At 38.0% G+C, this 26,305-nt stretch overlaps 1 protein-coding gene and 1 long non-coding RNA gene across 6 annotated transcripts in view; one reads left to right on the plus strand and one right to left on the minus strand.

Annotated features, from left to right (window-relative positions):
• LOC308586553 overlaps positions 1-21,764 on the plus strand; it is a 46,918-nt gene extending 25,154 nt beyond the window's left edge. Inside the window, exons 2-6 of one of the 5 annotated variants that reach the window (XR_014007924.1) lie at positions 1,420-1,515; positions 5,982-6,192; positions 13,793-13,856; positions 14,186-14,228; positions 17,959-21,764. This is a non-coding gene — a long non-coding RNA (uncharacterized lncRNA). Of the gene's footprint in view, positions 1-1,419; positions 1,516-5,981; positions 6,193-7,553; positions 9,602-13,792; positions 13,857-14,185; positions 14,229-14,953; positions 16,375-17,958 lie in introns of those variants that run through there. The other 4 variants (XR_014007927.1, XR_014007925.1, XR_014007926.1 and 1 more) reach the window with 4 other exon arrangements.
• The window catches only part of FAF1 (Fas associated factor 1), a 175,557-nt gene that overhangs the window by 7,669 nt on the left and 141,583 nt on the right, over positions 1-26,305 (minus strand). Inside the window, exons 16-18 of the mRNA XM_081193170.1 lie at positions 14,603-14,683; positions 14,102-14,179; positions 10,527-10,742 (exon numbers count right to left, since the gene is read on the minus strand). Coding sequence (XP_081049296.1) covers positions 10,527-10,742; positions 14,102-14,179; positions 14,603-14,683 — 375 coding nt within the window. The remainder of the gene's footprint in view (positions 1-10,526; positions 10,743-14,101; positions 14,180-14,602; positions 14,684-26,305) is intronic.

Here is a 26,305-nt window from a genome sequence, read left to right on the forward strand (position 1 = left end):
CAGGATTCTGTTCTCAAGCAGGCAAACTTCCTTTGCCATTTACACATGCTTGAATTACTCTGGTGAATCTAGTGGACAAAGAATCCTTTAACTTTCTTTCCTAATCCCCCTTATCAAGGTGTAAGTGCTGTGAAAATCACTTAAATGCACACCTGGTGGAGGACAAAATCTTTTTCAAAATCTGTATTATCTCAGTATGACACAAACGAGAACAGTCAATTCATTCTGTCTGATAAAATAATAATCTCTACGTATACTAGGATTCTGTAATTAAGAGCTTCAAACAAGGGTCCAAATAAACACACACTTTGAAGAGGTGCAATTTGATCTGATTTAGCAACACTCATCTGCCAATGTTTTTTATTGGCACTGTGAAATGTCCAAGAATAATGGGAAAAGAAATATATAATGTGTACTTTAATAAAAATGGATTATTTTTTTAACAATGCTGGTCATAATACAACACTTTAAAACAACTGGGTTATTCAAATTGAATGTGTGTGTGAATTTTAAGACTAGGAATCACGTAAGTCTATGACCAATCCACTATATTTCTTCTAATTAAATAAAAATAAATATTATAGTACTTCAATACAATTACATCTTGAGGAAATTTGATTAAGACAGCCCTTCCTTTAGAGAAAATATTTACGGTTAGAAAAAATCATTACTGTAGCCTGCCCTGGGACCTTAGGGTGAAGGGCAGGTAATAACAATAAAAATGGTTTGCATCGATTTGATGTTATATAAAATAGTCTCCAAAGGTTTGTATTGTTTTATATAAGGAAATGTTCTAAAATGTTTTTACACTTTTTTGTTTTATGGTTGTCAACTGTTTTGTTTTATACAGTAGTTGTATATTTTATTATACAGTAAAGGGGGCACAAGAAATCAAATAAATAAACAGATTCTTTACAATGCCCTCTCCCTCAACCTGGTGACCACCAAAGATTTTTGACTCACAAGTCCCACCAGCCCTAGCCAGCATAGGCAATGGTCATGGAGATGCTAGCTGTAGTCATGGAGGGCACCAGCTTGGGGAAGTCTAGTTTACAACAGTGCTACCAGAAATGAGCTTTTGAAGGAGACAGCTCCAACTGATTCAAAGTCACGTTTTAAAAATACTGTTTAGGAAAGAAGGAGTTGCACGAGTTCAGTTATACATATTTTCAGCATGTTCTTTAAAAATTGTTTTTGATGGTTTGTTATTTGTCACCTTGGGCTTCTTTGGGGAAGAAGGGTGTGGGATAAAAATCTATTAAAAAGCAGTCCACTAAGACCTGTCAGTCTTGCAGATGTGTGCAAATGGTTTTTTTTCTGGCCAAAAATTATAAGCATGGGTCATAGAAAAGGATTTATGAGGAATAAACAAGTTTCAGGGGAAATTATAGCACATTTGTTCTATTCCTTATTTTACAGGGTCTAATTGGACACGTCCTGAAATCAATATGCTAAATGGCATCCAGGCAGATTTTTGCTGAATTGGCAAAATGTCCAGGAAAACCCAGATGTATGGTAAGTAGAGCTATTTTTAAAAAATAATAATCATCAGGGAAAATAAAAGGAAAGCCCCAAAATGATATTTTCAGGGGGGGAGAGAGATGTTCCCCCCGAAAGCTCAGCAACTTTGTCTGGATTTTCACCTTTGGGAATATGGCAACCCTAATATAAGGAGTGAGGTATGGTGCAGAGGAATCTCACCAAACACATGATGGTCAATAGAGGAGTAAAGCCGGCTGCCTGTTCACACCTATCCTACATAAATGACACCTAAACACATGACATAGTCCATAGACTGGAAACCTAGAATGCATGCTCCCCTGCAACACATGGGAGAAACATTTGAATCAATGTATGCAAATAGCTTGGTACTACTGTCTTTTACTCACCTAGGCTTGAAGAAATTTCTTAAAAGGTTTATAATTTTTAATTTAGGATGTTTTAATGCTCTGATGGAATTTCTATTGTGTATTTTAATTTTGGATGGATTTTATAGTTGCAAACTACTTAAAGGCCATTTTGGCACATGTAGAAATCTAGAAGAACAGGTTTCCCTTCTCTTTTGGGCTCTTCTAGAACGCCTATAGATTATGCCTTCTGGATAGTAGATACCTGTCTCCCAATGGATTTGCATCTGGAATTTGAAACAGGTGGAGAATGTAGTGAAATGTCCTTTATGTGATGGTCCAAGGGAAAATTCCTTTAAACATTTTGTCTAGTTTGACAACCTATTCAGACATTTTGTCTAGTTTAACAAACTATTCAGATGAAGAGATTGTTTGGTTTCTGTTACAAGATATTTACCCATTTGCGACAAACAGAACAACATTGTAAGCATTAGCAACAAGACAAAATGGGAAGAACCAAAGTAGCCTCATATGAGATTTAAGAGGTGTTTTTCCAGTTTCTTGAAAACTGGGACTTTTCATAGTATTTGGAGGAAATATTTAGTAGAATTATACAGTATTTCAACTTTTATTATCCATCTATTTTATTGTTCATCTTTATTCTTTTATCACCCTGAGCTCCTTTGGGAGGAAGCTTGGGATATTAATTTAACCAAAAGAATATGTTTATGTGTTGGAAACTTTATACTGGCACTTCATTTTTACAGTTGTCAAGGACAACAGCTGGCACAATGATTTTGCTGAGGAATGTTGATAATGATGACGACAACTGTGAATTTTGAGTGCTTCTAAAATGGAATCTAGTGTAACATTTTCCTCTATGGGTTGTTAAAGGTCAGTGCACTATGCACTCACTTTATAGGCTTCTGAATTATTTCAGTTTAACAGTTAACATATATGCATTGTAAGATGCTAAGAAAATATTTTATTCCCTCAATTTTCTGAGCATGAGAATCTCTGAAGCCATAAGTGAAAGTACCTGTGCTGAACTATGAAAAAAGCTATATATGAATGTTTTCAAACCAAACAGAGTTTGAGACACAGAGGACTAAATATAGATTGTATGCTAAGAAGGGATTGGCCTTTAATTTGAATGCACATTTCTAGTTATCAATATAGGGAGGTGTTTCTAAAACATTTAGAATGGTGAACAGAAGATGTGCAGATGCTACAATATGACTGACTGATATACAGATTAAATCAATAACATGTATACAAAAATGCAGTGGCAATTTACAGATTCTTAAAGAGTTCTGGCAGTGCAAACCCCATCGGAATGAACAGGGCTAGAGCTGAAGGATCACTTTGAGGATCAGAGCCTTATTAAGATGCATTTACTTGTCCAATTACCAAAACAGCAGGAGATCATTAAATTTTCTAGTTAGCAGACACAGCAATGTTAATATCTTAATGTTGCCAAGGCTATTTCTTGGCATTTTGCTACTACACTTTCTTTCTTCTAGCAAAAATTCATAAAATAAAAGCTAAGCATGAGGAAAAAATAACACATACGCACACACCCCAAGATTGTTTAACAGGTGACCCAAAGAGGCAACTTCCCCCAGCACCGTCTGAGAATGATCAGACAACACACTAATCAAATAAAGTTTGAAACCAGTTGAGAGAAAGGACCATAGTGAAAATTGGGGGTGGGTGGAAGAGAGAAGAGACTGGTGGTGCATTTGAACAGAATACTTTCATCTTGTAGACAGCTGTATGTAGTGTTCAACATGTTTAGTTGGTCATTTTCTGAGAAACGAACTGTCAAATTAAGATGCCTACTGAGTATTTGGCACTCAGCTTAGACTATTCAATATTTCTTTTCAGCTCTAGAAGCAATTTATAAAAAGGTGGCAGGTTGCAATCATATACTCACTCATTGGGACTTATTTCTGTGTAGACATGTATTATGAAAAGTGTCAATACAGAAGAGGGAGATTTGTCTTTATCATGCTACTAAAAGTATGTCTGGGATCATTGGCAGTGGGTTCAAGACAGAATAAAGGAAAACTTTTTTCCATAAATGTATGGAAATTACTAATGCAAGTTGTTATTCTGGCTGCTAACATAGATGGATTTTTAAAAAAGAATTATCAACAAAATTATGGAAGCTAGATCGATGATAATTAGTCATGAAAGCATAAACAAAAACAAATTGTGCATGGTCAACAGCAGTAAGCATTCGAATATCAAATATTAGAGACAAATAACAGCATAGTCCTTCCTTCCATAGGTATCCTGATGGCTACTGTGGATAGTAGACTAATTCAGAAATACACAATTCCTGTATTCAGAAATATGATACACATTGCAATATAGCTTCTTGCTTGCAACATCAAGCTCCCCTCTCTAATGCATAAACTGTACAAAACAACACCAACACCTGCTTCTTACCAAAAACAAAACCAAGGAAAGGGAAGAAGGGTGAAGGCGGAAGTGTTTTTAATCTTTAACCTGTATTTTATAGTCATGCCATTGCTAGACACAATCTGGCTCTAAACCAGCCTAAATCCTTCTCTTGAGTGGATGAACTATATTATTTCAGTCAGATTAAATTTATTTTAACTACTCCTTTGTAAGGGAGGAAAGAGAGATAGTTAACCCCCCCTTCTTGTTTATTTAAACTGCTGTTGGAATTGACTAATTAAAGGGATTTTTAAAAGCATAATACTCTAAACAGAGCAAACTGGTTCTGAATTATTAAGCAACATTTTAGATGCATTTGAATAACCTTAAGTGACTTAACTGCCACCTGATCCTAAGCTACAGCTCAGATAAATAAATGTGAAATACTGTAGACGTCCTAGCTTACTAAGGCTTCCAGATACAGTAAATAAAGAGCTTAAGTCCCCAGTACACAGTCTGTAAAAGACATACTCTCTGATAAATGGAATTCACTGGTGTACATTTAAAGAGGAAATGCAGGGCAGGGGGAAAAACAGGGTTTAATTTTTATTACAAAGGAAAATTGCAGGTGCAGACTGTTAAGACATGCCAGAGCTCTTGGGAGATGTGAAGGAGCCTTGTCTGTGTTTCAAATGCCATACAAAAACCCAGTGTCATAACCTCTCTTGAGTGGTCAACCCCACCTCTCTTGAGTTGTCACCTTGGCAATAAAAGGATATCATTTCTCACAGGTAAAAGAAACAGTCAAACATTATCTTTATTAGAGCCAACTAAAAGGTCACAAAAAGTGATCAAGCTTTCAAGTTTTCAATGGCTTGCTCACTTCTCTAAGATCTTTTAGTTGGTCCTCATAAAGATACTACTGCACTGTTTCTTTTTGATTATTTTTTTTAATGGGTGAACATGGCTTTCTACAATTTCCTTCTGCTTTGGAGATTTCCTTCATCATATATGTCTAATTACATGGAATTGCTGTTCTTCCACTCACTGAAGATCTTTTGACTGACTGATTGATGTTTTTGTAAATGGAAGAGGAGGAAAGGCAATTTTGGTTGGCCTGCCATTCACCCTGCAGCCTCCCACATCACCTTTCACCTTGTCATAGCAGAGGGAAAGTCAGGGAGTGAGGAAGGTCTGCAGGGTGCTTCTACTCTTCACAAAACCAGGAACTTTGAAAGAGATTGTGCAAGACTTTATGCTCAAGGTGGTGTACATGGTTCTCCCCTTCCTAAATTAATCCTCACAACCACCCTGTCGAGTAGGTTAAGCTGAGGCAGTGACTGGTCCAAGGTTACCCAGTAAGCTAAATGGCAAAGTGGGGTTTGGAACGCTGATCTCCTGGGTCCTAGTTCAACACCCTAACCATTACACCACACTGGTGCTATTCAACACGGAGAGGGTTGAGGACTGAGGGGTGAGCAACAGGTGCAAGCACACTGTAAGAAGCCTTGCATGCATGCTCCTACCCCCATCCCCACTTTGAGCATACTCATATATAGGTGAATGTTGGAACATGCATCTAGGTGCACTTCTAAGTACGTCTGAGCATTTGAACACATACTTGAAATAAGCGCATAGAGCTGTTAGATACCATCTGAAATGAGGACCAGGCAACATTAAGACTTCTGTGGAAACAAGCGCTGAACTCTCCTCTCTTTTCTCTTTCAGATGCTGGCACCAACTTTGAACCATAACAAATGGTAATGGCAAAGGATGTACAAGTATTCCACAGCATTCTAATGCTCTTTAATCTTGCTATACAGTTGCAAACAACTCCAAGTTGTTAATGATTTCAAAATGCAGTTATAAGCATTTATTGTATATTTTTTTTGAGTCAGAGAGTAAGGAGGAATTGGCTCAACCCTCTACACCAATGCAGGTAATACCTATCATAGTGTCTTTCCCATTTTAGGTGCTTCAGGATGTCACTGATATTTTAAAAGCTACAAGTTATCTCTAGAATAAGTTAATCTTTGTATTTACTGTAGAAGTTTGTATTTACAGTAGGGTTATGATACTGACTTTGTCAGTCAAGGATATATGTTAAAGTGACTGGAATGTACAAGAAGGAATTAATGAATTCATATTTACTGGAGACGTGAACCTATTTCAATATTTATTGGGATACCTAGACTGGTGGCTTTACTCTTATTTTGCTACTGACAAACCATTTTGTCAAAGCAGTGTACTGTATTCTGAGCCACTTCAAAGTTTCCATAATTTGAGATGTCAAGAAGAGCAATATTACATCTCATTTTGGGTGTGCTGAATATGTACAATTCTTAATCAATGTGATTTCAAATCTATTGCTAAGGGCAACTGGACCAATGCTGCACTAATCCAGTCTACTACTGAGGCAACTGGACTAATGCCAATTTTGTTGCACTAGTCAACAATCAAACTATCATAGCATGCTAAGGCAGGTGACTATTTAATCCAACCAAGTAAAAAGCAGGGGCAGGCTTCTTCATACTTGCCCCCTCTATTTGAAGTGGTGGCAAAGGGAGTGATTCTGTGATGTCATTATATAGCCAAATCTCATTGGCTAAACGGTACAGTAATGCCATCACTCTGAGAACATATTCTCTGAATGGCTGGGTGTTTGTATGTGTATGTGAATGAGTGACAGAGTGAGTGAGTGAGATTCTGTGAATATTCTTCCTGCTCAAAGCTTCTCTTTTGCATAGAAAATATCAAAGCCATCCAAATTACTGAACACTTGTACTACCTTAAGCTACTACTATCCTATTTGCCCTGTTGCTGCAGATCCGCTTATGCCCCAGTAACTGCAGCATATTGCACTGACAGTGTAAGTTAAATCAACTCACACACTATCTGGGGCAAAGCTAAAGTGGTTGCCTAAGGACATTATCTTCTGTATTTTTTCAGGGTAGATCATGAGCAGATACTTTCAGAATCGGTTAAATAACTACTCGATCATAACATTACACAGTCAGAATTAAACTAAGAGTACAAATGGGACTTAAGAATCTTGCAGGTTATAACTTTGAATAAAAGGTTACACCATTTGATGGCATTCTTCCTTCCACAGTGCCACAGAGATCTAACTCAATGGAATACTATTCTTAAAATTAAAAAAAGCAAAGGCTACTTTCTGAAGGCAATTGCTTTTGTGTGAAGTGGTAACACTGTTCTTAAAGCGTAAGAAAACTGTTAGAGAAGAAGATCTTTAGGTATTTAGAGAAACATCACGCTTTAGGTGTAAAATCTTTGCTTCAGCTTTTTTCAAGGAAGGAAGAAGATCTGTAACATGGCAGCCATCTCTGAATGGTTTTTTCCACTTTGGTTCCACTGAAAATGAGATTACATGCTTGGATGGGGATAAACCTAATTAGCGGATAATGGGATTCCTTCACAGACATTTTATACTATCTACAAGAGTTGACTCATCTGCATTATTACACGTTTCTTTGCTGTTTTGAGGGGGGAAATCCTGTAAAACAAAGGCAAGAGCACAAATCTTTCTTTTTGTAGGAATTGTCTCTCATTTTGATCTGCAAATTCCCAAGACACAATAAACGGGGCAGAGAAATTAAAACAGAGTTGTATCATTATTTTTGTACTTCAGTATTATTAAGAATTAACACCATCTGGAGCACTTTTCAATGTACAAAGAACTTTACGATTCTTATTCTTATCCTGTCAGGGGATTTCGGTCTAAATATAGTGATACTGTTAGAAGTGCAAAGTTAAGAAGAGGCTTGAGCAGACTAGGCTAGAAAGACCCTTGAATAAACTGGATGGGGATGGGCTCAAATTAAAAAAAAAACACTTCCATAGAAGTTAAGCTCAAGTTCACTTTTTCAGACTTCAGCGGTTTGCTTGAGTACTAAAAAGCACTGGCTTTGTATGTAAGGTTAATAACTGTAGCTATATGTTTGTTTAAAATATATTGCCTTTGATCTTGAGAGAAGAGGGGAGGAGCACTCCCTCCCATGTTGTTCTGGAGGGCCTCGCACCATTGTGCACTGCCCTGAGCCATAGCTGTCAACTTTCCCCTTTTTAAGGGAAATCCTATTCGGAATAAGGGAATTTCCCTTTTTTAAAAAGGGAAACTTTGACCGCTATGCCTGAAGTCTGATATGATGAAGGGTAACATAATCAGGTTTTAAATAATAATTAGAAACCCTGTCGCTTGCTCTAGACCGTCAGGATAAAGCAAATAAATAAATAAATAAATAAACAACAGCACTGATTAGAAATTAGTTGCTCAAGGCTGTTCTACAGCAAGCAGGTGCTTCATAACATTTAAGAAATGGTTAACATTTACAATTCCTTAATCATACAGCATCTTATGTGATTAGTCCTGGAGTGTACTCAGCTCCATATAAAAGCCTATTATAGTCAAATGGCCTAGTATTTTGCAGGAAGAACTCAGAGTGTAAAGGATGAGTTAACTTTATAATTAAAAGGAACTACCTGATGCTACATTACAACTGCTGATCACTATCATCTAGACTGTGAAAAAAGAGTATTCAATACTTAATTAGACAGCTGTTCCGTAGGATTACAAATTCTCATATTTAAAAAAAACAGCACAGAAGCACCTTAAGTAGTAATAGGAGAACCTTCTTGAGGAACGTGCTGTGGAAGGACTTTGAAGGAGAAACATTTAAAGCTCTTGCTAGAGCATTGATAAACAGCAGTGTGAAAAGCTAGGGAAACTTTGGAAAGTCTCTTAGCTGGAATGGGGGTTAAATGATGGGAACACAGAGGATTCCAAACCCAACCATTACAAATTCTAATGTCTGCAAAAATTTCTGCTCATTTAGAAAATTTGTATCTTGTTCTGAAGAGTTTGTTCTGACTTCAGAATAGGTTTGAGGTTTCCCCACAAATTTAGCAATTTCTGTCTCATGGTGGGTGCTGATGTATTATTAGGCAAATTATTCCGATTGCATAAGTTTGATTACCAACCCTTTTGCTTTCTAATTGTAGAATTAAAAAAAGGCCCAATGCCACAATAGCTGCCAGCGTCCCACATCCTTAGAAGCATTTAGAAACAGAGTTTCCAGGAAAGTTGTGCCCCCCAAATGTTCTTCAGCCACAATGAGAAACAAAATGGAAAAAAAATGCATGTTACTTAGTACAAAATTATAAATCCCCCACAAAGGTTGATTACAGATGCTACAAGTATATGCTAATCCAAAAGTAACGAATGGTTTTTCAGAGTATCTCACTGTAAAAATGGCAGCATAATTCATATTCTTAATGAGAAAACGGTGAGGACAAAATAGAACAGTAACTGACTTCAGTATAGGAATAAGAAAGCAGCCAAAGCCTTTTATCCTGATAGCAGATTCACAAATACTACAGAGTAGTAGGCATAACTAGCAAGAACTTGCGCATTGCTAGTTGCAAATAGTGGGCTTGCTTAACAATGGCCAGCTTGAAGTTGGCTTGTTTAGCAACTGACCAATATTCATTTTAAACCAGGATCCCTGGCTGGCACACAACACCAGACTCAGATTAATTGAAATGAGAAGAAGCATTCCTATGGACGCATAGAACAAGAAGGGGGTGCGGAAAAGAATGAAAGCACATTTAGTGTTATGTGTGAAGCAGCCCAGTGACTTCAGGCAGGCTTATTGCATTTAGGCCATGAACTCATTAGAGAAGAATGCTTATTGCTGCTTCTACAAAAGCAAATATGCAAGCAAGGTAATTCAGTTTGGGCCAAGCTACGTGAAAAAAACAACACAATATGGGACTCTGTTAAAGATGTCACACTCTAACCAACAGAGATATGTTTTCACACAACAACAAATGTTATCCGCTCTCGAGCCAAGTCAAAATGGTCACAAATGAGCGGAGTTAAACTGACTTCAGTTTGAAGGAGAATACGGACATTTTAACTATGTGTACACACAAAATACTCAAGAGTAATCAAAGCATAACATAATGTTAGAAGTGGAGGCAGTCAGTTTTAGTTTTGAGATCCATTTTCAAATACACATTTCTATTTAATTACTCCTATGCTAGGGGAGCATTCACATGAGCAGGGGGTGGCAGCTTTTCAGTACTAGAACAAACAAAATTTATCCATGCTGTACTATTACGTGCAGATCATTATGCTGCAGACTTATTAGAACACACAACTGTTGTATGTGCTTGAGGTATGCGGAACAACCCATACATTGTAACATGATAAATAAGCAGAATAGGAATGCCAAAGGAAGTTCCTTTACTTACGTCTCTCCTGGGAAAAGTCCCTAGTAGCTTGAATTCTTCCCAAGGATATCCCTTGGAAGCCACAAAATCAAAGACGACCTGCAGCTTGCTATTGGCCAGGAAACGTCGTTCAAAGAATTCTCCACTAGGTGTTCGGATACGCAGCTTACTCACTGATTCCGGGCTCTCATCTTTTGGTTCTGGAGGCAAGGCCTGCTCTAGAGATAGCCTAATAGCCTGAAGAAAGAAGAAGGACACATAGGTTTTTAGCAACTTTCCCTTTTCTTTCTGTAACTTAGTTACTGAGACTGCCACTGCATTGTATCTGATTAATTTTAACTCAATGTCCCATCAATGGCTGCTAATGGTTGGAAAAGAGAGAGGAAGGAACTCCCAAGAGCTTGAAGATGAATCTATTTCAGGCCTAACACATTTTGGAATAAGACTTTGGCGGGGGCAAGCTTTGAATAGTAATTTTAATTAAATGCATAAACCAGTGTAGATTCTTCCTGTTGCAAATTGTCCCAGATGCATTGTCCCAGAAATCAATCTCTTTCAAGCACCTGATTTTGTGGTTGTTTTTCTGCTATGGTCAAAAAGGCCTTCTCTCCAAGATGTTTGACCACGTTCTATTACATTCTGTGAAGCAACTTGTCTTAGGAAACAACTTGTCTTACTACATGTTGCAACATTTTCCCAACATCTAGGAGTGTCTCCACCCCCATCGCTCAGCGAGGTCCTCTTCCGAGGGTCTTCTGCTGGTTCCCTCACTGCGAAAAGCGAAGTTACAGGGAACCAGGCAGAGGGCCTTTTCGGTGGTGGCGCCCTCCCTGTGGAACACCCTCTCTTCAGTTGTCAAGGAGATAAAGAATTATACAACTTTTAGAAGTCATCTGAAGGCAGCCCTGTATCGGGAGGTTTTTAATGCTTGATGTTTTTATTATGTTTTTAGATATGCTGTAAGCTGTCCACAGTGGCTGGGGAAACACAACCAGATGGGTGGGGTATAAATAATAAAATTATTATTATTATCACATCTCTCCTGCACATGTTTGTGGTCAAAATAATGGGATGCACAACTCCTGTGTCCTTTGAGATACTGGACTCACCTCTATTCTGACAATGAGCTGAACCATGTTGATCCTAGGAACCATAAACTTCCTGGGAAGCAGACAGTCTTTCCTTAGTTTTATCACTGAGATTCCATCCTGAGTGAACAAGGCAGCACAGACCCTACAACTCAAGAGAAGTAGCCCATCCAAGCTGCCTGTCAACTTCTCCTGACTTAGAAGGATGATAAAGGATTTATAGTTCAGGCTGTAACTTTGGGCCACTGCACCTGGCTCTTTACTCCTAGCTCTTGGTACCTGGCTCTTACTCTGCCAAGAGTCAAGTTGCTGTCCTGTCCTTATTAAGGTATGACAGTGCTGGAGGTCCTGTTTCCTTTGGCCTGTCCTCCATAAACTTGGCTAGAGTGAAGTAGCAGGAGGAAAATGCTTTTCTCTTATTTATTTCTAATTTTAAGCATGCAAAAGCCCCATTTTTGGAAAGCAAATTCTTCTCCAAGTATTCAGGTTGACATCTTGTGTCAGAAGAACTTCATTTCCACACTGCAGTTCTATGATGCATATTTCAATATCACATCCATCTTTATTCATTTCTTAATAACAGCTCAGAAAACAACTAATTAAAATAAATCCTCCTCTTATAACACATTATTAAACCTATAGTTTACTGCATAGTGGTGATAGGTAATTTAATTGTTGGGCAGAAAGGGCTTAGGGAATTTTGATTGAGGGAATAATTGTCAAGTGCCAAATTGCTTTTTAAAGCATAAAATCAAAACCATTAAATATTTAGACTAATTAATTAATTAATTAAAATCCTGTAACCATCTCACAGGCAAAATGCTTGACCAGATAACACAAATACACAAGACAAGATAATGCAAAAAACACCTGAACTCTTTACAAAGAAACCTGAAATAAAATTATCTGAACAATGATTTGAGTAATCCTATATACACACTTACTCTGGGAGCAAGTCCCATTGAACTCAGTGGGGCTAATTTCTGAGCAGACATGTACAAGATAACACCGTTAATTTAACTGATCTGAATCTGCTTTTCAGGTATACACTAATAGTGCAATCATATATATGGTTATTCAAAAGTTAGCCTCAGTGAGTTCAGTGGGACTTGCTATTTATATAATTCCATTGAAATGAAGCTACTTTGAATATATGCACTACATTAAACAAACCTTTTATAAATAAATTTGATTTAAAATACTATTGCTGCCTGCTAGTTCTTTTAAATGTATGAACTGAGTAATAAAATTCCAATGATTTTAGTCAGCCTTCGGAATGTTCAAGCTTCTTTAGATTCTGCCCAATGGGTTTAGGACTGGGGTGGAGAGAAAGTTGAAAAGATATATGAGCGACTGAGATATCAATCATAACGAGAATCAAAGACCAACAGGACAAAGCATGAACCCAAGCACTTATGCTTGTGCAAGGCAGCCCTCTCAAATTCTGCCCAATTCCAGCTTCCTACTGCAGCCCCCCTTGTACCCTCTTCCATTCATTTCATAGGGTCACTGAACTATCAGGAGCATTATTTGGGGTGCGTAGGAAGCTTTCGTGGGGAGGAAGGGCCCAAAACACCCTTCTTCAAGAACTGAATTCTGCTTGTGTTTTTGTGGAACCAACCCTTAAAATGTATTTTGTCCTAGTGGTCTTTTTTTTAAAAAAGGGTATTTTTTATTATCTTTGTCCATGTTTTCTACTCAAGCACCTGCTTTTTATCCTTGTGTGTTGACATTTTCCATTGCTGTACAACAGATGCAACATTATTTACTAAACCCAAGCCATTATATCAGAGGAAAACAAACAACAGTAGCTCATTAGAGTTGTTTTCATTGTGCAAACAATACTCCACCCCCCCCTCAAAGTAACCAGTCTCCAGTACTAAAGCATAAAAATAGCTATTTACAATGGATATTCTACACCACCTGACTAACTTAAAGGACAATGATGCTTAGAGTAAAGTTAACAACTCATGGATCTGCATTTTATTGATTAAAAATATATATTCAGTATGTGAATAGGGTGGATGATTTTCAAATAGACAGGCTAAGCCAAACGTCTGTCAGGTAAGCAAACACTATTGCACAACAAGAGATTGTAGGTAATCCATGCACTTGGACATGGGGAGTGTTAGTAAACAGCATGGCTAACAATGCTTTTGTATTGCTATACAAATATATCTTATTTTCTTTTCATTATAGCAATCTGCATTAAATCGAGGAGGCCAGTTGCAGGTTGAAATGAGGACTGGTTCTGCAGCTCTGAGTAAGAAAACAGTTTATAAAAGGCCATTGTATCCAAAAGAAAGGTTATGTAGCACAATAACAGTGCACCTATATGGGCAGTATTTATTTTAGAGAGGGACAGAAGCCATTTTGTGCAAGCAGAGTTTTTTAAATAGAATATACACGGATGGATTTATATTTTTACTTTGACACTGCCATTGTGATTATGTGTGCAAATTAACATAGGGGTGCCACTAACTATATGTTCACGGTATAATGTCTCACCTCACGTTCTTCTTCCTGTTCTTTCTTAATCTGCTCCAAACGAAACTGCTCTGCAATTTCTCTCTCTTGTGCTTCTCTCTGCAGAGATGAAATAAACAAGTCACTTCAGATATCATTTATCATTAAGGTACACTCTCATATTCCAATGGTCCTCATTTTCCTACAAATTATGCCATGCAAAATATGGGTTGTCCAAACTGTGAATGTTCCACAGTTTTCATGGTTTCTCTCAGAGGGAGGCTGTTTTTGGATTACTAGAAAAAGGAGAAATGCATCACAAGAAGGAAGGGCAAACGAAGTCTCTAATTTGCATAAAATCTGCATATATTGATGAGTGTGTGTATAGATACAAATTTAGAAATAACACCACCCATGGCCACCACACTTTCTCAACTAGAGAGTAAGCTTAATATCATAATGTAATTCCTGGTCTCAAAAGAGTTCATAAAAATATCTTAATTCATCACTAAATCACATTCTCTAGTATAGAACTGTACACACCTTTGCTCTATCGGCTTCAAGAGAGATTCTGTAAGCTTCATCTTGTTCTCTTTTCACATTCTCTCGGGCCTCACGTTCATCCTGGTATGGGAAAAGAAGGCCAAGAATCAGATTAGGATCCCAAAATTATGTGTTATATTTATTCATTCATTCATATCCCATCTTTTCTCCATGGAACTCAAGGTGGGATACTTAGTTCTCCTCCCCACACCCCTGCGATGTAAGTTAGGCGAAGAGACAATGACTGATCTCCCAGATACAACACTCTAACCGCTACACCACATAGGCTCCTCTATTAGGTGGCAATAATGTTTGGATTAATATCTCAAGTGATTGCTTCTTCCACTGCAGAATGAAGAACTAGAAGAAAGCATCCAGCTTAACAATAAAAACAAACAAATAAAAAACAAACCAAGAAATCATAATCTAAGTCATTATTATTTTTAAGCTAGGTCACTATGCCATTCAGGTTAGTCACATTATATGAAGTCTGATCCTATGCATGTTTATGCAGAAGTGTGTTCTACTAAATTCAAGGGATCTTACTCCCAAAGTAAGTATGCATTGGACAGTAGCCTATTAGAAAATCTGTATATTCAGCTTGGGCTCATTTTGTAGGGATCTGAAAAACTATTCAAATTGCAACAGTCTCTTACCAATTTAAATCAACTCTAAAGCAATTGAAGACATTAGTAGTAGAAACAGAAACAGAACTCTGGGGTAACACAACCAATTGAATTATTTCCATGATGTGTCTACTCTAAATTCCAAATATGGACAAAAATGACAAATAAAGGAATGAGAGGCAAGTTCAGTTTCTGAGGCCAGAAAATAGGCTCTAGCTGATCTAAACAAGTGTTATCATGCTGCTCGATTCCATCAGATTTGCTCATGGTAAAAATCTCACTGATTCACATATTTAGGGTTAGGAAAGGAACTTTCTTCTCAATCAATCAAAGTGCTTTTGTTGTTGCTTTCCCTAGTACCAACTCTCTTGCTTCAATCACCTGGAGTACATCTGCTCTCTGCCAAGTTTGCACTGCACCACTTGAGTGAAAGGAGCTAGAGAGTGAATGGCCCTGTCTTTGAGCGTGAGACATGAGCATGATGACACATGATCCAAATAGCTTAACAACTGATGACCAGTCTTTGTTGCTGCTTTGTATTTGTCAAACACCCCAGCGTTTAAACAGGATTTATTTAGGCAGGAATAAAGGTACTAAATTATTTCACACTAAGGACTTCTCCTGCCTTGATAAGACTCTAAATCATCACTTAAAATCAGTGGGTTATCAAAAATTATTTGGCTAGGTTTGGCAAATATGTATTTGTGACATAAATAAAGCCAGCAATGTTTCACTTTTGTAACAATATAATTATACAGCTAATGACGATGATTTCACAGCTTTAAATAAATTGTATTTGAAATCCAGCTGAATAATTTGAAGATTTAGGCTGCCCTTCATTCTTATAGATAAAAGGGCTGTAGACAATAGGCATAAATAAAATTAAACATTGTTGTATCAATACAGTATCATACATAAAATAAGGCAACCATTTTCATAAAAGAATTAGAGACAATGAAACTCATTCAGAGAAGACTAAATGGTTTTCAAGACTAGCTTCCAAATTCCTTGGCAAACAGTTATATTTTGACATGGCACACAGACTATTATAAGGTCAGCACACGTTAGTGTCCTTTGGGGAAGTATTTCGAAGATGGGAGACCACCACAGAGAAGGCTCTCCTCCAAGTTTCTTAAGGCACAGAGTATATGGCTTTAACAGTAAGCACTAGCACCAAAAAGTGGGCTTCAGGTGAAAAGGCAGTCAACATAATCAATGTAATGTAATTCCATCTGGCTGCACCACCTAGCAGCTTCGTTCTGTACCAGTTGAAGCTTCTGAGTAGCTTTCAAGGATAGTACCATGCACAAGCTTAAGTGGCTAAGCATCATCCCTCACCATTGTCTACATGGACTGAGGCTGAAGGGAGCTGGGGTCCCAGGAACGCCTGGAAGGCCACAGGTTAGCCACCACTGCATTAGAGTAAACCAAATCAAAAGTTACCAGAGCATGGTTCCTTGTGGCAAGGCTATTCCTGTTCTCAGCTGGCAAACCAGTATAACACAGTATTTTTCCAGACAGGCAGTTTCAGGCATTTCCCTTAGGTTTAGTTCTTCTTCTTCTTGGCATTATTTAAACGGGATATGCAAGGGATGTCAGGAATGTAACAATACATTATGCATGACTGCCTCTCTGGGACAAAGGTGTGAAATGGCACAGCTAAACCTCCATTTCAAAGGGAACAGTTTCCTAAGCAGATGTACCTTCTAAATCAAGTTCATGGTTAGACAATGGAAAATTGTTTATCTAAGTAAGAGATTTAACTATGTAAAATATTTGCATAGGTTTTTTTTAAAAAAAATACTATGTTTTAATTAAGATTAATGTTGCATTGCAAAGTAAGCAATCCGCAGTACAGGACTTCATCAGTGTGAGATTACAGAGAATATTATGATACCCTTTCATACTTGCAAAAATAAATATTTGCATACCGCCAGCAACAGCCCTGCTCCCAAGGTTTCTTGGCCCCTTGGAGCATCAGCAAAGGACATGTCTCTCTTGCAGTGCTTCCCCCTGCAATTATGTTGTGCCTTTGCAATGCCAGAGTAGACCCACCTTTACTGAGAAAACTATGCATCTGCCCTCCTCCCCTTCTTCCTCATCTGTGAGAGTTCCTCTTACAACCTGCCGAGTTATATCTTCGTTTTATTTATTTATGGGACTTAAAACCCAGCTTTTGACAGCTTAAATGAAGCATCATATGAACTCTGCACAGCAGCAGCCTCTCTTCACAACAAAGTGTATGAGCAAATTTCTTTACTCTTGCTACCAACTTGGTCAGATGTGCAACAGCACTGAGTGAGTGCTTACCCACATGAGCTCAAACCAACCTTTGTAACTGAGAAAAAGTTCTTACTGCCATTTAAAAGCCAGCTGATTATGCCATGTTTTGGATTTCATCTACTCCTTCAGGAGCAGGGGCTTTTCCATTACAGCATGGTGCTTTGGAACTCACTTCCAAAGGAAGTTCATACAACCTCTTCCCTGCTAGCCTTTAAAAAGATAAGCATTTTTTAAAAAAATTAATTGGACCTTACTTCCTATTGTTTTATTGCTTGCCCTTGTTGGTTCAGTGCTTTCTTTTAATTTTGTAAACTTGTCTAATGTACCTATGAAAGTAGAGCATCAATAAAAAACATTTTCTCATCTTGGAAATGCATTTAAAACTTAAGATATAATGTGGCAAGCTGCCTTGTACAAGACCATTCTAACTCATTAATGTCTATTCAGACAGGAAGCAGTTCCACAAAGTCATTTTAACCAGAAATGTCAAGGACTAAACTTGGGACTCTACACATACAAGAAATGTCGCTGAGTGATGGTCCTACTCAAAGATGATCAAGGGCCTTAGGAAATCAAGCCTTAGGAGGAACGGCTGAAGGAGCTTGGTATGTTTAGCCTGGAAAAGAGGAGACTGAGATAGCCATCTTCAAATATATCAAGGGCTGTCAAATGGAAGATGCAGCAAGCTTGTTTTCTCTTGCCCCAGAGAGTAGGACAGATCCAGCAGATTCAAGTTACAAGAAAGGAGATTCCAACTAAACATCAAGAAGAACTTTCTGAGGGGAGGAGCTGTTTGACAGTGGGGGAAAACTGCCTAGAGTGGCAGTTCTTGGTGGTGGACTCTCCTTCCTTGCAGGTTTTTAAGCATAGGTTGGATGGTCATCTGTTATGAATGCTTTAGTTGAGATTCCTGCATTGCAGGGTTTGGACTTGATGACCTTTGGGGTCCCTTCCAACTCTACAATTCTATGATTCTACTCTTTAAATTGAGGCTATTCTTATTAATAACCTGTATTCATAAACTAAGTGTTTGTGTAAATATAAGCTATCCTCCTCAGTTTTAATACCAGTTATATGTTTTCTTCTTTGACACTGATAGCAAAGCAAAAACATCTACAGTCAAATTTCAGAATGCAGATAAAAATTAAAAGTTGCCTTTAAAATGTAAGTTTCATTAAATGTTCTACTCCAAGTAATTACATGGAGCTTTTTCAAGACATGCTTGCTAAGTGCTTTACAAGTCACTGGAAAGTAAATGACATTTCACTCCCTTGACAGCCAACCAGCAATATTGCTCACTTAAGGTTGTTGAGAAAATGTGAATGCCAGACGTTGAATCTTGCCCAGATTCAAAAAGCATAATGGACAAACAAGCTCATAAGAGTTGCCTTCCTCTATAACTTAGATAATTATTATTCATTAAGTACAGGTGAACATAATTGTACCCCAATGCCTGGCTAGCTGGGAGATACAAAATTTGTCTGGAACAGTAACTAGATGATAGAAGGAAGCCAATTTACCTCACCCTTCCTACTATATAACAGTGACACACAGCAGCTTACACAGTCAGTGTGTGGGGTGGAGTATGACAAACCTAACAAACAATTGTAATAAAATCTATGAGTAAAACTCCAAGATACTATAATATAACTCAAGCAATGTGTTAGTTCTACTGGGCTTTACTCAAGACAGCAGTCCATATCCCGGACATTATTACAAGTAAAAACGTGAACCGTTTTTCAGCAGGAGGTGGCGGTAGGCAAAAAGCTCTTAAATTGCTTTGTAGTGCTCCTTTTTAAGTAAACTGCTTTGAGAACACTTGTGTGGAAAAGTGGCACATAATGTTGGGTTGGGTTGGTTAGCATCCTAACAAGACATCCATGAATCATACAGCTCCTTCAGTCCATGGACAGGACCATGATCTAATGGAGTACCAGCAGAAGGTGGGATGAAGTTTTCCTTTCCTCTGCATCTTCTCTCAAATTGCTCCTGTGAGCCTCCCAACCTTCTGCAACAGATTTTCAGCAGACATAACTGATTAGTTGGGAAAGAGGAAACAGTGGAAGTTACCTTCCCACCTTGGGGTGGTGGGAGCATCCTGTAAGCATACTCTCCCCAGGGTTACTTCCAGCAACAGAAGCCTGGTACAGGATTGTAGTGCAACTCTATTCAAGTCTAGTCTAAAGTAAGTCTCATTGTTTTCTGTGGGACTTACTCCGGGGTAAATATGTTCCAAATTGAGGCTTCAGTCAGTATGTTAATTAATATATTGCTGATAACGTAGTTGTAGGGTGTCTGTTAGACCTGCATGCATGCAAAAATTATAACATATACCGTGCATCTTTTCCAAACCTTATGTTTTGCTCAACCTCATAGTTTAGCTAACAATAACCATGTATTCTTTACAGTTCACCCCCAATATCTGGAATGAGGGGGGGACAATGATTCTGCACCAGATAATGTGCATCTCACTGACATCTGAGCACTGATTTCTGACCTTTCAAACACTTTCACTCATTCTGTGACTCTTTTTGCAATAAATTTTAAGGACAAGGAGCAAGAGGTTGAGAGGAGAGGCTTATGGATGGGAGAAGTAGAATGATACCCACAAAGAGAAAATGACAGCAATAGGTCCCCTTATTTAAAAGGCCTGAGGATCACAGTTCTGTATCAACATACCTATTAAGGTACGCCTTTGGAATATATAGATCTATCTAGTGCATAAGCCTCAAATGTGACCCAAAGCAAGCTGTCTTTGAAACACAACAGTAATGAATCCATAAAGCAAAATGAAAAACAGAGCTTTTAATCTGTGAGAACAGATTATGCCATGATTATTCTGCATTCCGCTGCTTAGCCATTGGATATACATTATGAATATTGAAATTTCTCATTGCTTAGCTGTTATTCAGAAATGCTGTAGGGGTAGGACCCCCCCTGCCCCCCCTCAAGATGTTGGACAATTGATCTTGTGTCAGTGTGACAATATAGCAACATTTAATTGGCAGCTTTGATGGAATCAGTATGAAATCTTTTTAGAAATAAATTAAAGTGACAGCAAGATTACTCCATGGAAAGAAACAGTCTGCCGCTAAGCTGCAGTTAACTTCCCCCTTTTTAATTTCATAAACCTTCATATTTTATTTTAAAATATTTTCTTGATCAGTCCATGTTGAGGCCAGGCTGAAATTCCTCCCTCTCAAATCACTATCATTGTACACCATCTTTCCACTCCCACTGAATTCCCTGCACAGATAAGCATAATTCCCATGAAGCATTCTGACCCTGTGGGAATGCCTAGGATGGCTGCTGCTTGAAGCAGTGTCAAATATTTTCCCCCATTAAAAAAAACCAGCAACCATCTTCATCTTAGGACGCACTCTTGATTGTAAATCTGCTTTAACTTATTTTAATACAGTAGCTGTAAATTGTTGTGACCCAACCTGGGAGCTCATGGTGAAGAGTCGGCAAGAATTCTAATAAAATCTTAATTATATAATCAGCATCATCTTCAAACATAAGGCTACTCCCACCTGAAAGTTCTGAAGTTTTACTCTCCCAAGATTCATTCAATCTTTGGGTGGGGCATTCTCTCCTCATCTTCACTAAAATGCTGAAAAAAGTCAGGACTGAGTAAAGTTCCATCAAGTACTTGTTCATTATCCAGCAAGGATAGTCACAACTATGTCCTATTGAACTAAATGGTCAGATTTAAATTGCTTCTCAACTTGGGAAATATCTTTCTTGTGAAAAGGAAACAAAATCTAAGTTTTAGAAACTCAAATTCTACACTATCTTTCTAGCTTGTCTTTCTGCATCCTCAAGGAGGAGTTTGAGTCTCAATTAATATCTGACCCAATTAAATGCTAAGTTATCTCAGAGCAACACACAGCCCATTATACCCTGAAATTCAACAATCTATGTGTTCACATAAGGCACTAGAAACCAAAGAACCCACCCTACATATTCTCTGTTTGCAAAGGATGAGAATCTATTTCAAACATTTTATTGAGCCACACCTGAAGTTAAAACTATTACTGCCTGCAGCTAATCATGGGAGTGTGAAAGAAAAAACACCCAGCTTGTCTAAACAAAACAACATAATAGAAAACATTAAGCTGATCCTCCAAAGATGACAGACTTGTACATTTTATAGCTTAACACAGGAAAATCTATGGATATATATATACACAGTGTGTGGGTTGTTGTTTTATAAATGATATAAAAGCTGCCCAAATAAAGCCTAACTTTTACTGCTGTTCTCACATTCTCTTATAATGCTGTTCTCACATCTCATTCTCTTATAATGGCAATGGTTCCCACCTGAGAGGTGTTGGAACTGAGTTCCAGCGAGTTCCAGCTAAAAAAAAAGCCCTGCTTGCTATTACTTTTTGGAAATATTTCTTAAAAACCCATCACAATTTGCTTTGTCCCCAAATGGCTGACTTGCTTCAATAAGCTAATTTGAGGTACTTTTTGTGCAGTTTGCCTTTTTGTTGTTGTTGTTGTTACTGGTCTTGATTCTATGCCTTAACATCAGGGTGGCATGCAAAAATCTGTGAAACAACACTTTTTGTGACTTGTACATAAAGTGACACTATAAACTTTCAACTTCTTAATTTTTGTATCCCGGGCCACTGTTAAATGCTCGCTCTCTGTTCCTGTGCCTTTAACAATAAACCTACTCAATTTAAGTTCACAGGAAAGGAAGATGGGCTGATGGCTGATCACGCAATCTGAAAGCTTAGCTGACAGTCCACCTATTTCCAGATAAATAAACATAAAAACATTAAAAAGTTTTTCCTCTCCATGAACCTGAATAGTTCTCCATGCCTTTATCAGTGTTACTCTTATTTCTACAGGTGGTTTTTTTAAATAAAAGAAACACACACTATGTTTTTCAGGAAGAAGATTGAAAAACCAGCTGATGGGAAGTCAAAGTGAATAGACATTTTCAAGTGGGATTTGCAAATAAAGGAAGTTTTTTCAAGCAATTGTAGAACAATATATATCTACCATGAATCTTATCCTAAAGCAACGAGGGTTAAATGTTGCATAACAAGAAAAATAAACATTATGTTAGGCCTACTGTTACTTAACTTAAAAATGTGGACAAGTCAGACCAGCTGTGTAACAGTCAATGCTTTTACAGTAATAAATTTTGACAGCAGAAATAAAAAGAATGCATTATCGAGGTATCATCAAATGGGTTCTGTCAGTACATAGGAACTCCACCCTGTATAAGCTTGTCAAAAAGTGTTACTGTAATCCATTGAGAAGTCTCCTCCTCAGGCAAGAGAGGAAAAAATGCATAAGGAGGAGGCTCAAAACAGGTGTGTTGAATTGTAATACCATTATTTAATCACAAATCTCTTCTCATTAGTTTCATATGTGACAAATTCAGGCTCTATTCTTGCCTATCATGGAATGCTAGAATCATCACTCAACAGTCAAGTTAAAAGCCAAATGTAAACAATGAAACTGTGGACATGTCTTTTTAACACTGTACACTCCTCAAACACAAAAGGCTTAATAAATTACTGCCATTTCTCTTGGAGCTCCCAGCTAGGTCTCCAGTAACAATATGAGACTGAAGGAAATTATATTTCTCAATTAAAATTGGACTTCCTCTGGATAGAAACAGCCACTTTCTCTGGCTCACTTTTTTCCAAAGCTGCTACTGCTCAGGATAACATTGCCAATTCATTATGGTAATATACTACAATTTAGTCCACAGGCATTTAGGGTGTAATCCTAAAGCCAGTAAGAGACCAGCTGTGGACCTCTGGATTCAGAGTCCCATTCCATCAGAGAAGGAAAGCCCACTGGTATGATGGCATGCATGCTGCTAGAAGATCCTTGGTACACCCACAGAAAGGTCTGTCAGTGCAGATGTCCCACTGGTTGTGTTTTGCTGGTGGAGGTAGTGAAACAAGGGCAGCTGAGGATCTGTAAGACCTCAAGATCTCTTGAATTCCCAACGTGCCCATAAGAAGCCTCAACTACACTATTCCGAGAGCCGGCATAGCTAATTGCTTCTCACTGAACACAATGGCAAGGGAGTAAATGAAGGAAAGCATCCCCACCAAGAAAGGTAGAATCCCCACCCCTACTTCCCACTCAGGCTGGAGTGAGCTGGCAGGGCATTGGAAGTGGTGCTAGCTCTGTTACCTTACTCAGAAATTATGGGAAGCCACTCTTGTGGGATTGAAAAATACCCACCACTCCCTAAAGTACTTAAGTTACCTGAATTTTAGGCCTCTATCTACATGTTTGCTAAAACTGTGCAGTGTCTCAGTTTTGTCTTACTTTTCTTCTTCTTCAGTTAGCCTCAGTGATACTAGAAGAGTTCTATCCTCTATATACAATTAACTGAAAAACCCAGCTCCACATTATGACACCTAGCAAAGGATACTGTGTTAAATGCTATGCAAAAGTGTATCACATTGTTATTCAAGATTTGAAGACTTCTAAGCATATAAATATATGAAAAGGGTAACGTTCCAAATTTTCATACTGGGTCATTGTTGATTCCCCCCACCCTAGCTGGAATATATATTCTTTGAATATACAGAACCATTCTTTTGTGCCTCCATGTACAAAAAAAATATACATGTTGACTTAGAAAAAAATAACAGCCAAAAACCTCGGAAGAACTTTCTGTTTATCTTTTTGTGGTTTATGATGGCTTACAATTGTTACTAGGAAAACAGTAACAGAAACCGGAATCTGTATCCTGCTTGCTATTGTCACATTTTGAAAGCATGTTCATGTAAATGCATTAAGATCTTCACTAGAAAAAGGAGTTGCTGTTTAAACAGAAGTTGTCGGGAACAAGGCTTATAAAAAAGAGTTACATGTTAGCTAGCAAACCACGAAAAAACAATATTTTTTTTCACATGCCAACGCCTCTTGCTAAGTACATAATATATGGATTACTTCACTACCTGTTTAGCACATCATTTTATCTAGTGAATTGCATTTCTCTTAAAGACACTGAGGAATAAAGCTGGTTTTATTCCTCAAATGTTCTTACAGGTTTGAAATGAATTGCAGACACTATGTTTCTGTTAAGCAGTTAACTATTTTGCCTTTCCAAAGAAAACCCTTCCATTTTTGTTTTTTTGTACTTCCAGGATATGTGAAAAGGGAGAAAAAACCCACAAGAGAGATGCAGAAACACAATACTGGAAGCATGAATTACTGGCACAAGTATTTTTTGCTACTTCTCTGAAAGTGAGAAGCCATCTTATGCTTCCTGGTGTTTGCAACCAACATGTGAGTCAATAAACCAACACAGCCTATATCGGCCATGTTTGGTGGTTGACCAAAGACTCAATAATCTGCCTGTTTATATTGCCTGCCTGGGACTGTAAGACCATTGTGCCGGTGCTGCTGCTGACAAGCAGCTGGAAACCACAGCTGAAGACTGCATTTGGCTTGACATGTGCACAACGCTATCTTGGTAGCTGAAAGGAAAGGGAACAAGGCTATAACGATATCTCAGCCAACCCAATTTGAGCTGCCCAATCAGCAGCACATGGCACACTGCAGTCTCCCCACCCCTGCCCCAATCAGTAAATAACTAGCACTCCTATTGCACAGACAGTGGCAGTGCTAGTGCTACTCTACCTGTTCTCACTAACTGCAGGTCAGGGAAGGAGACTGATTACTCTCAGAAATACTCCAGAGAGAGGCTATAGCACCAGAGTCCCACTGCCTACAACATGAGTTTGCGAGCACCATGCTTAACATAGAAAATAGACCTTATTGAGAGAAAATCAGAGCCTGTTAGAATAAAACCAGTGTTTGAAATGGCACCGCTAGGCATCCCTAACAACCAGAAGATAACAAAGAATGGGGCAATGGAATAGGCCATACATATCTCCACAAGCCATCCATTAGGCAGGTACAATTAGGCAGCAACTTAAAAACAAGACAACTATGATTTTAAAATCTGCACAACAATATAGAGTGGAATCTAGATGTTTCCCTTGTGATCACAGAAAAGCTTTTGATTCAAGGGGCACCTCTGCTAAGTGATGATGAGAGAGACAATTATTGCAAATTCGCCCTTCCTCCGAAAGCTCCCTGCACTACCTTTCACTCTGGGCTGGAAGGTCTCTAAACTCTGAAGCCAATTTACAGGGGGCACTGTAGGGCTGCAGCTCCTCCTCCTTTCTTCCATTAATGGAGGCATCTGTTGGCTCAGAAGCCCTTCTGGGAGTGCAAGGGTACCTCGGCCCTCTTTTGCATACTAAACAGCCCAATCATTTGAGACCTGAAATGCTTCCATGAAAGTTTATTTTATAATATATCATCTCATGGTTACCTTCTGTTATAATGCAATGAAGATTCAACAATATTATGCAATAAATTTCATAAATTTATGCAATCCTCATAACTAAAAATTCTATCAAGAATAGAAAGGAATTAGAGTAGAGAGAGGAAATGGATATGGTAGATAGAGATGCAGATGACATACATTCATATTATTACATAAAATAATCAGTAAATCTTGTACTAATGAGAAACAAGACTTAAATGGCTGAAAAATGTATTTAGTGCATTATTGTCAATCAATGTCTCTACAACCAGGATAACAATAATCTTGAATGGCAACACACCTATTATTACAAATTCCTAACTAAGTACTTCATTACTCGCAAATGTCACTCCCAATTTACAGAGTAACAGATAAATGTCTCATTACTGTATACCTGTCTTGTGTCTACTTTTTTATGTAAAACTGAAACACTGACAGTTCTGGAAAACTTTGTACTTCCACTTGCTC

Source organism: Podarcis bocagei (genome assembly GCF_964188305.1).
Source record: "Podarcis bocagei genome assembly, chromosome: 5".
NCBI classification, from domain to species: domain Eukaryota; kingdom Metazoa; phylum Chordata; class Lepidosauria; order Squamata; family Lacertidae; genus Podarcis; species Podarcis bocagei.